The 16,356-nt window shown below is 47.5% G+C and overlaps 1 protein-coding gene across 1 annotated transcript; it reads left to right on the top strand.

The window, feature by feature from the left end:
- The first annotated feature begins 4,028 nt into the window (after positions 1-4,028).
- Positions 4,029-5,081, top strand: LOC129634850 (60S ribosomal protein L5-like). The gene has a single exon (XM_055557223.1). The coding sequence runs from the start codon at positions 4,098-4,100 to the stop codon at positions 4,989-4,991; it is 894 nt and encodes a 297-aa protein (XP_055413198.1). The 5' UTR covers positions 4,029-4,097; the 3' UTR covers positions 4,992-5,081.
- The last annotated feature ends 11,275 nt before the right edge of the window (positions 5,082-16,356 follow it).

Genomic DNA, 16,356 nt, shown 5'->3' with positions numbered 1-16,356 from the left:
TTTGCTGTCCCTGTAATAGTGCACAAGAGGATTCCCTTTTCTCCCCATCCTTGCCAGCATTTGTTATTTGTATTCTTTTTTATGATGGCTATTTTGACTGTGTGCGGTAATCTTGCATTGTGGCTTTGATTTGAGTTTCTCTAATGATTAGTGGTGTTAAGCACTTTTTCATTTGCCTGTTACCCACTTGCATATCCTCTTTGGAAAAACATCTATTTAGGTCTTCTGCCCAGTTTCTACTCAGATTGTTTATTTATTTATTTATTTATTTTTATGATGTTGAGTTGTATGAGCTATATGGATATATTGGATGCTGCTGCTAAGTTGCTTCAGTCGTGTCTGACTCTCTGCGACCCCATAGATGGCAGCCCAGCAGGCTCCCCCATCCCTGGGATTCTCCAGGCAAGAACACTGGAGTGGGTTGCCATTTCCTTCTCCAATGCAGGAAAGCGAAAAGTGAAAGTTAAGTCGCTGAGTCTTGTCCGACTCTTAGCGACCCCATGGACTGCGGCCCACCAGGCTCCTCTGTCCATGGGATTTTCCAGGCAAGAGTACTGGAGTGGGGTGCCATTGCCTTCTCCGGGATATATTGGATATTAACCCCTTATTCATCATATCATTTGCAAATATGTTCTCCCATTCTGTAGAGTGGCTTTTCATTTTGTGGATGGTTTCCTTTGCTATACAAAAGCTTTTAAATCTAATTAGGTCTCATTTATTTCTTTTTGCGTTTATGTCCTTTGCTGTAGAAAACAGATCAAAAACAATTGCTTTATGTCAATGTCAAAATTTGATTTATGTCAAAGAGTGTTCTGCCTATGTTTTCATCTAGAAATGTTATGGCTCTGGCCTTACTTTTGGGTCTTTCATCTATTCTGAGTTTATTTTTGCATATGGTTAGAGAATATTCTAATTTCAGTCTTTTACTTGTAGATATCCAGTTTTTCCAACATCATTTATTGATGAGATTGTCTTTTCTCCGTTGTATATTTCTTCCCTTATCTTAGTTTCCTTGACCCTAGGCTTGTGGGTTTATTTATGGAATTTCTATCCCGTTCCACTGACCTGTGCCTCTGTTTTTGTACCGGTGGCATACTGTTTTGATCACTGTAGCTTTGTAGTAGAGTCTGAGGCCAAGGAACTAGGTTCCTCCAGCTCTGTACTTCTTTCTCAAGATTGTCTTGGCTATTCAGAGATCTTTTATGTCTCCATACAAATTGTAAAATTATTTCTTCTAGCTTGAACTGTAGTTTTGCAAGGTGTTACCACTGGGTAAAAGATACACGAGATCTCTCTCTTTTATTTATTACGACTGCATGGAACCTACAGTGATCTAAAATACAAAGTTTAATTTAAAAACATACTGGATCTTTTCCCTGTTCCTCTCCTCCCAAAATAAGAATGTCCCAGGAGCAGCATGTCCCTGTTCTTTCAATGATGTTGCTATTTGATGGCATCTCTCACTTGTTGGAAACCACAGGCCTAATTCACTGACACTATGAATTTTTCAGGAGCTGACCAAAGTATTGGATGCACCAAAAATGTTTATTGACTCCAAAAGGTGGAAAGAAAACCACAAAATCACTGACAAATGTTTAGATGTCTAACAAACTATGATCTTACATCAAACATCAGCTGTAACTCAACTCGGCTAGTGTCCTTCTGTGTGTGTGTGTGTGTGTGTGTGTGTGTGTGTGATACATCCTGAATATTTAATGTGAGGTATAGTTCTCCAAGCCAGGCTTCAGCAATATGTGAACCATGAACTTCCTGATGTTCAAGCTGGTTTTAGAAAAGGCAGAGGAACCAGAGATCAAATTGCCAACATCCGCTGGATCATGGAAAAAGCAAGAGAGTTCAGGAAAAACATCTATTTCTGCTTTATTGACTATGCCAAAGCCTTTGATTGTGTGGATCAGAATAAACTGTGGAAAATTCTGAAAGAGATGGGAATACCAGACCACCTGATCTGCCTCTTGAGAAATCTGTATGCAGGTCAGGAAGCAACAGTTAGAACTAGACATGGAACAACAGACTGGTTCCAAATAGGAAAAGGAGTTCGTCAAGGCTGTATATTGTCACCCTGCTTATTTAACTTATATGCAGAGTACATCATGAGAAACGCGGGACTGGAAGAAACACAAGCTGGAATCAAGATTGCCGGGAGAAATATCAATCACCTCAGATATGCAGATGACACCACCCTTATGGCAGAAAGTGAAGAGAAACTCAAAAGCCTCTTGATGAAGGTGAAAGTGGAAAGTGAAAAAGTTGGCTTAAAGCTCAACATTCAGAAAACGAAGATCATGGCATCCGGTCCCACCACTTCATGGGAACTAGATGGGGAAACAGTGGAAACAGTGTCAGACTTTTATTTTTCTGGGCTCCAAAATTACTACAGATGGTGACTGCAGCCATGAAATTAAAAGATGCTTACTCCTTGGAAGGACCAACCTAGATAGCATATTGAAAAGCAGAGACATTGCTTTGCCAACAAAGGTCCGTCTAGTCAAGGCTATGGTTTTTCCTGTGGTCATGTATGGATGTGAGAGTTGGACTGTGAAGAAGGCTGAGCGCTGAAGAATTGATGCTTTTGAACTGTGGTGTTGGAGAAGACTCTTGAGAGTCCCTTGGACTGCAAGGAGATCCAACCAGTCCATTCTGAAGGAGATCAGCCCTGGGATTTCTTTGGAAGGACTGATGCTAAAGCTGAAACTCCAGTACTTTGGCCACCTCATGCGAAGAGTTGACTCATTGGAAAAGACTCTGATGCTGGGAGGGATTGGGGGCAAGAGGAGAAGGGGACGACAGAGGATGAGATGGCTGGATGGCATCACTGACTCAATGGGCATGAGTCTGAGCGAACTCCAGGAGTTGGTGATGGACAGGGAGGCCTGGCGTGCTGCGATTCATGGGCTCGCAAAGAGTCGGACATGACTGAGCAACTGATCTGATCTGATCTGATCGTTTGAAACCCACAGGTGACCTGGTTTAGAATCCCGTCTTTACCTCTTGCAGCTCTGTGGCTTTGGCTACGTTTCTTAACTTCTTTGAGTCTCGACTTCATTATCTGTGAGAAGAAAGTTACAGAATCTGCTCCACAACAGTGTTGTGAAGATTAAAATTACATGTATAACTAGTCCATGCGAAAGCCTCAGTGCGGCACGTGCCCCATAGTAAGGCAGTTGTTACAGTAACACCCGGGATGCTGATTGACACTCTGTTGTTCCTTGACAGATATTTGTAGGTCACTGGGGCTGATGCTAAAAGCCTCGAGCCCAGTAGGTCCTTGGTTTGCACTTGACAATGGCTTTGTGCTTAACCAGAGCCAGAGGGACCACTTCTGTTGCGGGCCCTGCTGGAGGAACACCTGAAGCAGGAAAACAATGGCCTGGTAACAGTGGAGGCTCCAGCTAACATTGTTTTATGAAAACTACAAAAACGGTGTGGAGAAACCTCACGAGGGGTGGAGCCAGCTAAGATTTGCATCCTGAGGTCAGCTGGTGGTTGACTGTGTCACAAAGCATTTCATACAAATCATGATCCGACAGCAACGTGGTTTTCCTTGCTGAAACACAGGATACCTGTCCTTTAAAAGCTATTTTTAGAAATCTGTGATTTGTGGTGTCTGACCTGTAAAAAGGCTTGCATACGACTTAAGTCAAACATGGTGATACATTTACTCAGTCGTCTTTATTGAAAGGCGTAAGCTTATGTGCCGTGGGACCCCGCTATAGCCTTAAAGCAAGGCTGGGCTTTCATGTTGCGTCACCTCTGGGATCACTGTTTGGGACACCTCTGCAAACGTGTGTCAGGGGCTGACACCTCACTGAGCACCAAGGACATAGAACAGCAGCTCTGACTCTCACAGGACCAGACATATACGTGTAAAAGACAAACAGTGATAAAGCAAAACAAAACAATACAGAATGGAAAAAAGTGGACATCTTCAAGGAGTAAACATCAGTGATTCTCTGAATGTTTTATCTTGTTAGAGATAATGTTGCAAGAAAAATGATCATGCCTTTTCTCCCCCGGAGCCGTGCTGGTTCTGCAGCTCTGTGGCAAGCCGCGGAGTCTGGGTTCTGATCCGCAGGATGGGGTTTGTTAAAGTTGTCAAGAACAAGGCCTACTTCAAGAGATACCAAGCGAAATTCAGAAGAAGGCGAGAGGGCAAAACTGACTACTATGCTCGGAAACGATTGGTAATCCAAGATAAAAATAAGTACAACACACCTAAATACAGAATGATTGTTCGTGTAACGAACAGAGATATCATTTGTCAGATTGCTTATGCCCGTATAGAAGGAGATATGATAGTTTGTGCAGCTTATGCTCACGAACTCCCAAAATATGGTGTGACGGTTGGCCTGACAAATTATGCTGCGACATATTGTACTGGCCTGCTGCTGGCCCGCAGGCTTCTTAATAGGTTTGGTATGGACAAAATTTATGAAGGACAAGTCGAGGTGACTGGAGATGAATACAATGTGGAAAGCATCGATGGTCAACCTGGTGCCTTCACCTGTTATCTGGATGCAGGACTTGCCAGAACTACTACCGGGAATAAAGTTTTGGGGGCCCTAAAGGGAGCTGTCGATGGAGGCTTGTCTATCCCTCACAGTACCAAGCGGTTCCCTGGTTATGATTCAGAAAGCAAAGGATTCAGTGCTGAGGTACACCGAAAGCACATCATGGGGCAAAACGTTGCAGATTACATGCGCTACCTGATTGAAGAAGATGAAGATGCTTACAAGAAACAATTCTCTCAGTACATAAAGAACAACGTAACTGCAGACATGATGGAGGAGATGTATAAGAAAGCTCATGCTGCAATACGAGAGAATCCAGTGTATGAGAAGAAGCCTAAGAAAGAAGTTAAAAAGAAGAGGTGGAACCGTCCCAAAATGTCACTTGCCCAGAAGAAAGATGGGGTAGCTCAGAAGAAGGCAAGCTTCCTTAGAGCTCAGGAACGAGCTGCTGAGAGTTAAACCAAACCACCATTTTCTATCAAGATTTTTCAGTAAGACAATAATAAACTTATTGAACAAGCCAAAAAAAAAAAAAAAAAGAAAGAAAAATGATCATGAAGGTCATATTCATGTTTCTAGCTCTTGAAAAGTATTGTTTTAGAAAAACAATAGAACAGTAGAAATGCGCTGATATACTAAGGCAATACAGAGATCAGAAATGAAAAGATCAGGGTTGTGTTACAGGCTCTGCCACTTACCTACTGTGCAACTTTAGCCAAGTCCCTTAACTTCTGTGGACTTCAGTTTCCTTATTGGTTAAAAAAAAAATGAATAATAATAGCCACCTCACTGGTTTGGTGTGAAATTAAGTCAGAGAGATGGAATCTGATTCATTCATTCATTTATTCTTGGCTGTGCTGGGTCTTTGTTGCTGTTTTCTGGTTTTTCGCTAGTTGCAGCAAGTGGGGGCGACTCTCTGCTGTGGTGTGTGGGTTTCCTACTGTGGTGGTGGCTTCTCTTCTTGTGCAGCATAGGCTCTGTGGCTTGGAGCTTCGGGAGCCGAGGCACGTGGGCTCATAGGCTAGTACTTGCGGCTCCCAGGCTCTGGAGCACAGGCTCGGCAGTTGCGGCACACAGGCTTAGCCGCTCCCCGGCATGTCAGATCTTCGCAGACCAGGGGTCTACCCCGTGTCCCCTGTATTGCCAGGCAGGTGGAATCTTTTTTTCAAATATAAGTAACATTGTAGGAAATTAGAGAATGTTCTCAGTTGTAGGCTGTTGACAGATAACCAGGACCACAGAGTCGTACCATTTCCAAAATGCATTTGGTTTTCAGGTTTTAGGCCAAAGTTAGAACGTGAAGTAAAAATTCCGGAGCAGTAGAAGGAGACCACTCGGAGAAGGCAATGGCACCCCACTCCAGTACTCTTGCCTGGAAAATCCCATGGGCGGAGGAGCCTGGTAGGCTGCAGTCCATGGGGTCGCTGAGGGTTGGACTCGACTGAGCGACTTCACTTTCACTTTTTGCTTTCATGCATTGGAGAAGGAGATGGCAACCCACTCCAGTGTTCTTGCCTGGAGAATCCCAGGGACGGGGGAGCCTGGTGGGCTGCCGTCTATGGGGTCGCACAGAGTCAGACACGACTGAAGTGACTTAGCAGCAGAAGGAGACCACTGCATGAACCTACTTTATAAACTTCCTGTTTCGTTTTTCTAGAGATTTAGGACATTCAGGTGATAAAAGGAGAATGTGTGTCTCCACGGGGAGGGCCAATGTTCATCGGCTAACAGTGAACGTCTGACGTGCTGGGTTAGGAGGGTCGTGCGGCAGGAGAGTTTGACCCACTGTAGTGTTTGCTCTGGGCAAAGAAAGGGCAGTCAAGACTTAGGTGTTCACTGGCCTTGCATGTCTAAAGAGAGGGATACCGTGTTAGCTCAGGGAAGAGAAAACAAAGGTGGATTATGATAAATCTATAAGACGGCAATAGGAGGCTAATGGTAAGCCACTCAGCAAGCATTGAGTGAGCCCGTCTTGTGCCAGTTGCTTATTTCTCAGTGTTCTAAACAACAGGCCTTGGAGTCAGTAGTGAAAGTCACTCAGTCGTGTCTGACTCTGTGACCCCGTGGACTATACAGTCCATGGAATTCTCTATGCCAGAATACTGGAGTGGGGAGCCTTTCCCTTCTCCAGGGGATCTTCCCAACCCAGGGATTGAACCCACGTCTCCCACATTGTGGGCGGATTCTTTACCAGCTGAGCCACCAGGGAAGCCCAAGAATATGGAGTGGGAGCCTATCCCTTCTCCAGCGGATCTTCCTGACCCAGTAATTGAACCGGCGTCTCCTGCATTGCAGGTGGATTCTTTACCAAGTGGACTATCAGGGAGTCAGTAGACTGAAGTGTAAACGCTGGCTCTGCTACTTGATCTGTGGCTTCAGGCAAGCAGTGAAATCAGCCACGTTCAACTCTTCTAATCCCAGGTAATGAGTGGGCTGACGGAGGTGTGTGCAGAGGGCCTGGGAAGCTTCTGGCCAAGCTGATGTCGTAAGGTCATGCTCTGAGGCTCTCCCCTGCTCCCAACATATGAAATGGCGATAAAGTATGAAAAGAAAGAGAAAAAACATAGCCACATGAAAAGACATAATAAATACCTCTGTGGAACATAGATGGAACACAGTGATGAATGGGCCGGCAGGGCTCTGAGTGGAGGAGCGGGCAGAGGCGACCAGGAAGTAGCCTTTTGTTCAGTGACAGGAGAGGCCAGGGCAAAGGCCAGCTCAGGGCCCCTGGGGAGGGAAGAGTGTTCTCTTTGTTCACGCAGGTGCACATACACACACACACACCTGTGAAAGGTGGCTGAGAAATCCACAGCTCTTTGGACATGTGGCTTATGAAGGGGTGTTCCCTGGGAGGCGGAGGGGCTGAGGTCAAGGCCAGCCTTTCCAGTGACTTGTGCCTGGATGTGCATGTCCCCCCAGGTGGGTGGAGAGCCCACCACGGGGACCCAAGCCACCTCCATGATACTTGATTCTGGACTAGGAGCCAAGGGTCTGGACGGAGGCCACAAGAAACCTGTACAGGGAAGAAGGAAGGAGTGAAGCAGAGAGACTGGGGTGGGGGGAGGGTGGGGGGGTCAGGAGGGGAATTGCAGCCTCAAACTAAGCACACAAACCAGAATCCCAGAGTCTATAAGGAAAATCGACGCTAAGACAGAGCCAAGCAAAATACAGGCCCTTCTGTCGGAAAGCTTCCTGGGAGCGCAGTGACTTGCCCATCCAGAATGACTGCCATTGTGTATTGTGGAAATATTATCATTAGGCCCATCATGTGGGTTTTCTGCTGGGGAATGTTTTCTCAAACCTGATTTATAGAAGTCAGTTTTAGTCTAGATACTTAACCCTGGAGACAGGAGGAGCGGGAGTGGAGGTGGGGGGGGATGAATGTTTTCTGAATTACGCACTGCTCTTGTTTTCCACACACTTTCTCAGTAACCCACACTCCAACTCTGGAAGCCGGGTGTTCTGAGTCCAGGGCTGCCAACTGAGGCTCCAAAAAGACTTCAGTTGCATTTATTTCCCCTGGAGCCCAGGAGGTGGTAAGGTGGGAATTTGAACCCATGTCTGGCTGTTCTAATGCTCTTTCCACTTAAAAATAGAGACTGGGTGACATCTTTGTTTGTATTCCTGGCACCTAGCACAGTGTAGGGCACATGAAAGATGCCCAGTAAGTGTTGGCCCAAAGAAGGGAAGCCCCATCGATCAACCCACAAGCTCCTTGTGGGCGATCCCTCCTTCCACTAAACAGTACAGACAGGAGCCAACTGAATCCACACACAGGCCGGTGGATCCCTGATGAATGTCTACTGTGGGAAAAACGAAGAGTAGTTGCTTTTCCATCATTAGACTCTTTAATCTCACCCAAGCCCGCTAATCCTCACTGTTAGATCTCTCACATCGTTTAGTCCTCTCCACCCCCCACCACCCACTTCCCCACCGGGATGCCTTGGTTCCTCACCCCTGCAGTGCGTCTCCCCTCCGTCCATCCCCACACTGCAGATACCGTCATCCCTCCCCGGTAAAATCCATCACCCTGAAAACAAAAAGCCGTAAAACCGTTCCCAGCTTAACGTGACCTAGGAGTCCCTTACCATCTGCCTTGACCGGGCCTCCTCCTTGCCTAGAAGTGCCCTCCATGCGGCTCTCTACCCTTCAGGCACCTGGATTTGTCTCTGTTCCTCAGACCTGGCTGGCTCCTACCTTGGTACACGCTCTTCTTTCCTTTGGTTACCTGCTGCACTTCTGCTGCACCCCCAACCTCAGCTGGACATGGACTCTGCAAGGCAGCCTCCTCTGTCCACCCAAGACTGAGCTGAGACCCATGCTGTGGGCACCCAGGGCTCTCTGTTCACTTCCTTCCAGAACTCCTAATACAACTTTAACTATTTCTTTAATGTCCCTCTCCCCACCTGGACTCGTTTCCTAGCCCCCAGGGGCTCTCCCATCCTTCACCAGCTTCTCCTGAGCACCTTCTCAGTGAGTGGGCATGTGAGAGATGCCCGTGAACACATGTTGGATGTTGGGCTGCATGCATGATTCTCACGCCACACTGAAGTGGTGACATGCCCAGTGATTGAAGGGAAATGACACAGAATTGCTTCTAAATCGCAGATTCAGAGCAAAGATTAAACAGGCCTATGATTTACTTCTGAGTGACTTTTAGCTGGGGTTCTCTCGACGATCTGAAGAGTAAGTTTAAGAGCACTGTCATTTCCCTCTCTGCAGCTGGCAGTTAATCAGCGCCAGTGGGGCCCGATTCCCACGTGGGAAATAAACAAGGTGACATCATGGTGACATACTCCCAAGGGACTGTGCAAGCTGTCCATTCCGTTTGCTGGCTGGAAGAGTCTGTCCTTGCTCTCTTGGGCTGCTCATCATCTTTGTACAGCTTCTGACTCTATAAGGCCTCCAGGGATGGGTGACAAACTTCAGTCTCCCGGTTCCTCCACCCTCCTCACGACCCTCATGATCTGGCCCATCCTTCGGGGTGGTGGCCTCCGCTGTACACACAGAGCTCCAGGGAAACAGCGTCTCTGCACACAGGCTTTCAAACTGAGCACACTCAGATTTCCCCCCATCCCTTGGATAGCAACATCCCAGCTAACATCAAAGTGTGTAAAACTTCCCCACTTCATCCCTCTCTCATTTAGTGGTGGGTCTTATGCTTATTGAAGAACAAAGATAGATTGCAGAGTGCAGTGTTCCACACGCTATAGAGATGGATTGCACTCTGCGATCTGGGTGGCCGTTTCACCTCCTTTGCGTCAGTTCTTCTTTGAAAAAACAGGAGAGTAATGGCTCATGGGGTGTTTACAGAAGTTTTAAGCTAATAGATGTTCAGAGTTATAATTATTCCCAGCAAATAGCTAATCACTAAGTGTTAACTGTTTCTATTACTTTAAAAAAATATTCTGGGCTGTGCTGAGTCTTCGTTGCTCTATGAGGGCTCTCTCTAGTTGCGGTGAGTGGCTGCTCTTCCTTGCGGGGCATGGGCTTCTCACTGCAGTGGCTTGTCCTGCTGCAGAGTGCAGGTCTCGGGCGCTCAGACTCCCGTAGTTGAAGCACGGGGCCTCAGTAGTTGTGGCGTACAGGCTTAGTTGCTTGGCAACATGTGGGATCTTCCTGGACCACCTGTGTCCCCTGCATTGGCAGCTGAATTCTCATCCACTCTACCACCAGGGAAGTCCCTACTCTTATTCTTATACTGTACCTCTCGTGAGAGGAATTGTGGTCTGTGTATAAGGACATGGGCTTTGGAATCCAGAAGGCTGGTTTTCTATTTTGACTCCGTCACTTACTGGTTCTGTGACTTCAGGGAAGTTATTGAACTTAGAGCCTCCCCTTGATCGGAGTAGGATAGAGATGAATACCACTGACCTCAACAGTCATCGTGAATATTCACTGAGAGACTGTCTGGAAAGCACCCGGGGAAGGTCAGACACAGAGGAGACACCCAGTAAGTGATAGCTCATTTCCAGTACGTAATACACGAGCATCGCGCTCACGTTAGCCTGTCGCGGGCAGTCGGAGAGGAGGGACAGGCAGGTAGCAGCCCACGGACTAGCTAGCTGCTCAGTGGCTCTAGCATCAGGACCGACGTGTGTTAGTGTCTGGGAAAGAGTGTGTGTGTGGTAGTCACTCAGAAGTGTCCACAGACTGTAGCCCACCAGGCTCCTCTGCCCATGGGATTCTTCAGGCAAGAATACTGGAGAGGGTTGCCATTTCCTTCTTCAGGGGATCTTCCGAACCCAGGGATCGAACCCAGGTCTCCTGCATTGCAGGCAGATGCTTTGCTGTCTAAGCCACCAGGGAAGCCCAATAACATTTATTGGGAAAGAAAAGAAAAGTAAAAGGTGCTCAGTCGTGTCTGACTTTTTGTGACCCCATGGACCGTAGCCCATCATAGTCTGTCCATGGGATTCTCCAAGCAAGGATACTGGAGTGGGTTGCCATTCCTTCTCCAGGGGATCTTCCCGACCCAGAGATCAAACCTGGGTCTCCTGCACTGCAGGCAGATTCTTTACTGTCTGAGCCACTCAGGAAGCCACCTCCACCTGCAATATTGAGAAAGAGAGCTAACATTTATTGAGCACCTACTGTGTGCCAGACACCTTAAATAAGACCATTTGAGCCTCAGAAAGACTCGCAAGGAAGGGATTGTCTAGTTTCCAGATAAAAAAGTAGACAGAATGTTTGCTCAGGTCTCACAGTGAGTGAACAGCATGGCTGGAGGTCTGCCTCAGAACTGTGCAATGCCTGAAACGCGGCTCTCCTTGTCCTTACAGAGTGCCCAGGCATGGATATGACAGAATACCTTACAGAGTACCCAGGCATGGGACGGCAGTTGTGAGGGTGAAGAGGGCGTGGCCAGGAGGTGGGCAGAGGGGAAGTCACTGCAGGCGTGAGAACTGCAGGGAGAAGCTGGAGCTGCAGAGGCTCTGGGGGGTCCAGTCCTCTCCAGGAGGCGACAGAGGAGGTGGGAGAGGGGCGTGGAAGAGGGGCCGTGGAAGGTCCTGCGTGGCGGTGAGAGGAGGGCATGGGGTCGGGGCTGGCCAGTGAGGGCACCTGGTCACACAGCTCGAGAAAGGCGCCTCCTCTGCAGGTTGAAGCCACACTCCCACCTGGGGCACTCAGGGACCTCACATGCCTTTCCTCACAACCCAGATAGCTGCCCTCTTTGCATATCTCCAGTCTCTCCCTCTACCCCAAGGCTTCCTTTTGTTTTCCTGGTTTAGGCATCTGCCAAGGTCAAGAAGATCAGGGCTGGGGACTGGGGGAAGGGAGAAGAAGTGGCTCCCACCAGCCCCACTGGGAGGAAGTCAGACTTTTCCTGGTTCATCCCGGGGCAAGTTCAGAGTGCAGAGCAGAGTTGAGGGAATGGGACTGGGGTCGGGGGACGCTGAGGGGCCACTGCAGCTGCCCAGGGAGAGCTGTGGTTCTCTGGTCGTGGGCTGTCATGAGGTAGGAGAGTAAGGAAAAGAGAGATGTGAGACACCCTTAGAAGGTTGGAATAAATCAGTCACTGATTGGCTGTGAGAGGTGAGATGGAGGGAGGGACTCATTCAGGTCTCTAGGCATTCAGGTCGGGGGAGCAGGGAGCCTGGTTACCTGCTGGAGAGATGGGGGTGGAGCCAATTGAAGGGGAGGCTGCCCAAGGGCTTTGCACAAGTTTAAGGAACACCAGGGATAGAGGGGGGTGTCTAGCTGCATCTGATTCATGAGTGTGAAACCCACGAGAGCCTTTTTTTTTTTTTGAATGTAGGTATTCATTTATTGGTTGCTGCACATGGGCTGTCTCTAGCTGCCTTGGGTGGAGGCGGGTCTCTAGCTGGGGTGCACAGGCGTCTCACTGCAGTGGCTTCTCTTGTGGACGGGGCGCAGGCTCTCGGCCTGTCGTTGTGCTGCTCGGGCATAATTGCTCCGCGACACATGTGATCTTCCCAGACCAGGAACTGAACCCATGTCCCCTGCACTGGCAGGCAGATTCATAACCACTGGGCCACCAGGCAAGTCCCCAGGAGAGGTCTTAATGGCCAGCTGAGATGAATCAAGATTTCTTCCCCCGAGCAAGTCTCCTCTGGAAACTCCTGGAAAAGGCTCTTTCTCTTCCTCTGGATGTTGTGGTATGAGAGTGTGTGACCCAGACCTGCGGTAGCCATTTCACTGCCACAGGGGCAGAGCTTGGAACCAAAAGACAAATTAGGCCCCCGGGAGGGAGAGCTGGGGGAGGGGGAAACCAAGCCCCGGGTGGAGCCCGTCCCCGCCGAAGCTTCAGTTCTCCGGCTCATTACACGAGAGGGAGCCTGACTGGGGCAACCTGGATGTTAGCCTGCGCATCCCCCGAGCTGACAGTGAACCAGGCCTCTGTTTGATGTCTAGGCCCTTCAACAGGTTTTACTGAAGCGGGGTGGGCGTCTCAGCCACCATCACAACCTGTCCGTGTACTTGGAGGGTTAGAATCTGGGCCTCAGACTGTTGGAGCCTAACGTGGGCCTGATTCTGGGAAGTCTACCTTTTACAGTCTATACCGAGAAACCTACTTAGATATAGACACTCTGGGAAGTCTTTTGTCTGTGGTCACACACCAATGTCAAGATGTTCCAGGATCCAGGATGGCCTCCATAATCTTCACAACCAAAGTCAGGTCTTGCCATCGTTAGAAACCAACCTGGGAACAAGCAGAGCCAACAGGGCTCAAGCTACGGCGGGCCTGAATGGACATGGGCTCTCGCTTCATGGCCTGAGAGCTGTACATCTGTTTCAGATTGCATATTGTGTGTCTGTGCTCTGATTCCCAGCAGCTTCCCATGTTATGGAATTGATTTGCACTGCACACCACTGTCAATAAAAAGAAGTAAGTGTTTGAAAAAGAAAGACAGCCTGCCAGCAGATCCTGACCAACTGTTGTAACAACGGACTGTCTGTCCTGTGTAGCTTGAAGCTGCACAGAATTCAAGGGCCTCTCCTGGGGACCCTCATCACTGCAAGCCAAGAAAACAGGCTTTGGTGGTGGGACCCACAGTACATGACCACAGGATTCCAGTCTCTAGGTTTGTGGTCTGAAGAGCATGGACTTTGGAGACAGACTTGAGTTCAAGCCCCAGTTCCACCACAAGGAAGTTACTTAACAATTGCAAACATGAATATAATCAAACCTACTTCTTGGGTATTGAGGATCAAATGGTAAGAAGTATCATTTGAAGGTGCCCGGCAGGCCCCCTCTGGGATCTCAGATTTTTGTAATGCCAGATAACAGCCACAGGGTTGAATCTCAGGCTGTCCACCATACCATCCAAGTGACCCCTATAGTAGCTCCCCACAAAGAGAAAACTCTCAAAAATGTCAATTTCTGCTCCTTTTCTCTATCATTTTACTGTTCAGTATAAGAATACCCAAAACATTCATAACTTCAGTATGAGACATTCTAATTACTTTGGGGCTGAAGACTGAGATCTAATGTGTGAAATGTTAATACTGAATATACGTGCTCATCTGTGTCCACTGACATTCTTTCAACTGGACTGACATATCAGTTAGGTCTGATTTAGGTGCACAGCTCAAGGACTTCTGACAAATGTATGCACATATGTAACCACCAATCAAGGCATACATGATTTGCACCAGGAAGTTTCTTCATGCCTCTTTGCAGTCAGTCCCTCCTAAGCCCTAACCCAGGAAACCACTGACCACATCTCCACCATCAGAAATCAGACGTGTCTTCTCTCGAATGTCCTATAGATGAAATCACACATTTGGTCTTTTGTGTCTGGTTTCTTTTTTTCACCATCATGTTTTTGGGATTCATCCCTGTTGTTGCATGTATTAGTAGGTTGTTCCTTTTACTGCTAAGAAATAATCCCCTGTGTCACAATTTGTTTACCTATTTACTTGGCTTCCCTGGTAACTCACTTGGTAAAGAATCCATCTGCAATGCAGGAGACCCTGGTTCGATTCCTGGGTCAGGAAGATCCACTGGAGAAGGAATAGGCTACCCACTCCAGTATTTCTGGGCTTGCCTCGTGGCTCAGCTGGTAAAGAATCCACCTGCAATGGAGGAGATCTGGGTTTGATCCCTGGGTTGGAAAGATCATGCTGTACAGTTATAAACTTGGCTGTTGTGTATGCCTTTGTGTGAAAATCTAAAGCATCACTGCCTAAGTATTCATCATGTAGGATATTGGTAGATATTAGGCTTATGTGATAGGTCTGTCCAAATGAGGTCCCTGTCAGGAGGCCAGAAGTAAGACCTAAACACAAAGGCAGCATCAGTATCAATTCTTCACAGACTGAGAGTAGGCCCCCAAGTTAATATCATGAGAAGAAGAGCAAAAGATTAGTCCACAAAATCAAAGTAAATAAGTGAAATAAAGACTTTACTCAAAATGATGCACTTAATTTCAAATAAACAAAAGCAGAGATAATCAGATGGCTACCCACTCCAGTATTCCTGGGCTTCCCTCGTGGCTCAGCTGGTAAAGAATCCACCTGCAATGCAGGAGACCTGGGTTTGATCTATGGGTAGTTGAGGGACATTTGTTTCCAGCTTTTTTGCTATTATAAATAAAGCTGCTCTTTGTGTGCAAGTCTTTCAGTAACATTTCATTTCTCTTGGGCATGTATCTATCTGTAGAACTTCAGAGTTATGTGATAAATATATGTTTAAATTTTTAAATGTTTCTAAAAAAAGTGCGCAACAGTGTGTGAGAGTTTCAGTTGCTTCACAGTCTTTGCTGACACTTGATACTCTTTTAGCCATTCTAGCAGGCCACTCCAGTACTCTTGCCTGGAAAATCCCATGGACAGAGGAGCCTGGTGGGCTGCAGTCCATGGGGTCGCTAAGAGTCGGACACGACTGAGCGACTTCACTTTCACTTTTCACTTTCATGCGTTGGAGAAGGAAATGGCACCCCACTCCAGTGTTCTTGCCTGGAGAATCCCAGGGACGGGGGAGCCTGGTGGGCTGCCATCTCTGGGGTCGCACAGAGTCGGACACGACTGAAGCGACTTAGCAAAAGCAGCAGCAGCAGCAGTGGAAATGAAGTGGTAACATTGTGGTTTGTTACTAACTTTTTTAAAAAGTTGGTGGGAAAATGCATACAACGTAAACTTTTACCATCTTAACCATTTTAAGTATACAGTTCAGTGGCATTAAGTACAGTCACATTTTGTGTAACCCTTACTGCCATCCATCTCTAGAACTTTCATCTCAGGCAACTGAAACTCCGCCCTCATTGAATCCTCCTCATTAGTATCTCCTCATTCCCCCTGCCCCCAGCCCTGGGCAACCACCGCTGCACTTCCTGTCTTTGTGAACCTGGCTAGCACTCTAGTTCCTCATGTAGTGGACTGTTCAGTCTCAGTGCAGAGTTCCCGTGTCTCTACTAACACTTGTTGTTTTCTGTGTTCCTTTTTTTTTCTTCTTTTTTTTTAAAAACAGTCATCCTAATACGTGTGAGGTGCAGCTCACCGTGATTTTGATTTACGTTTTCTTAATGGTTAGTAATGTTGAGCGTTTCTTTCAGGTGCTTATTGACCACTTTTAGAGGATGAGATGGCTGGATGGCATCACTGACTCGATGGACGTGAGCCTGAGTGAACTCTGGGAGTCGGTGATGGACAGGGAGGCCTGGCGTGCTGCGATTCATGGGGTCGCAAAGAGTCAGACACGACTGAGCGACTGATCTCTGATATCTTCTTTGGAGAAATATCTATTGAATTCCTTGGCCAATTTTTAACATTGGGATGTTAGTTTTCTGTTGCTGTTGCCACTAATTTTTCAACTGTCCTTCTCTTAGTGATGTCATTTCATTTTATAGATGGGGAAGCT

Source organism: Bubalus kerabau, chromosome 20 (assembly GCF_029407905.1).
Source record: "Bubalus kerabau isolate K-KA32 ecotype Philippines breed swamp buffalo chromosome 20, PCC_UOA_SB_1v2, whole genome shotgun sequence".
Classification (NCBI taxonomy): Eukaryota; Metazoa; Chordata; class Mammalia; order Artiodactyla; family Bovidae; genus Bubalus; species Bubalus kerabau.
The sequence above is the reverse complement of the archived record's forward strand: the minus strand, read 5'-3'. Positions and strand labels throughout refer to the sequence as shown.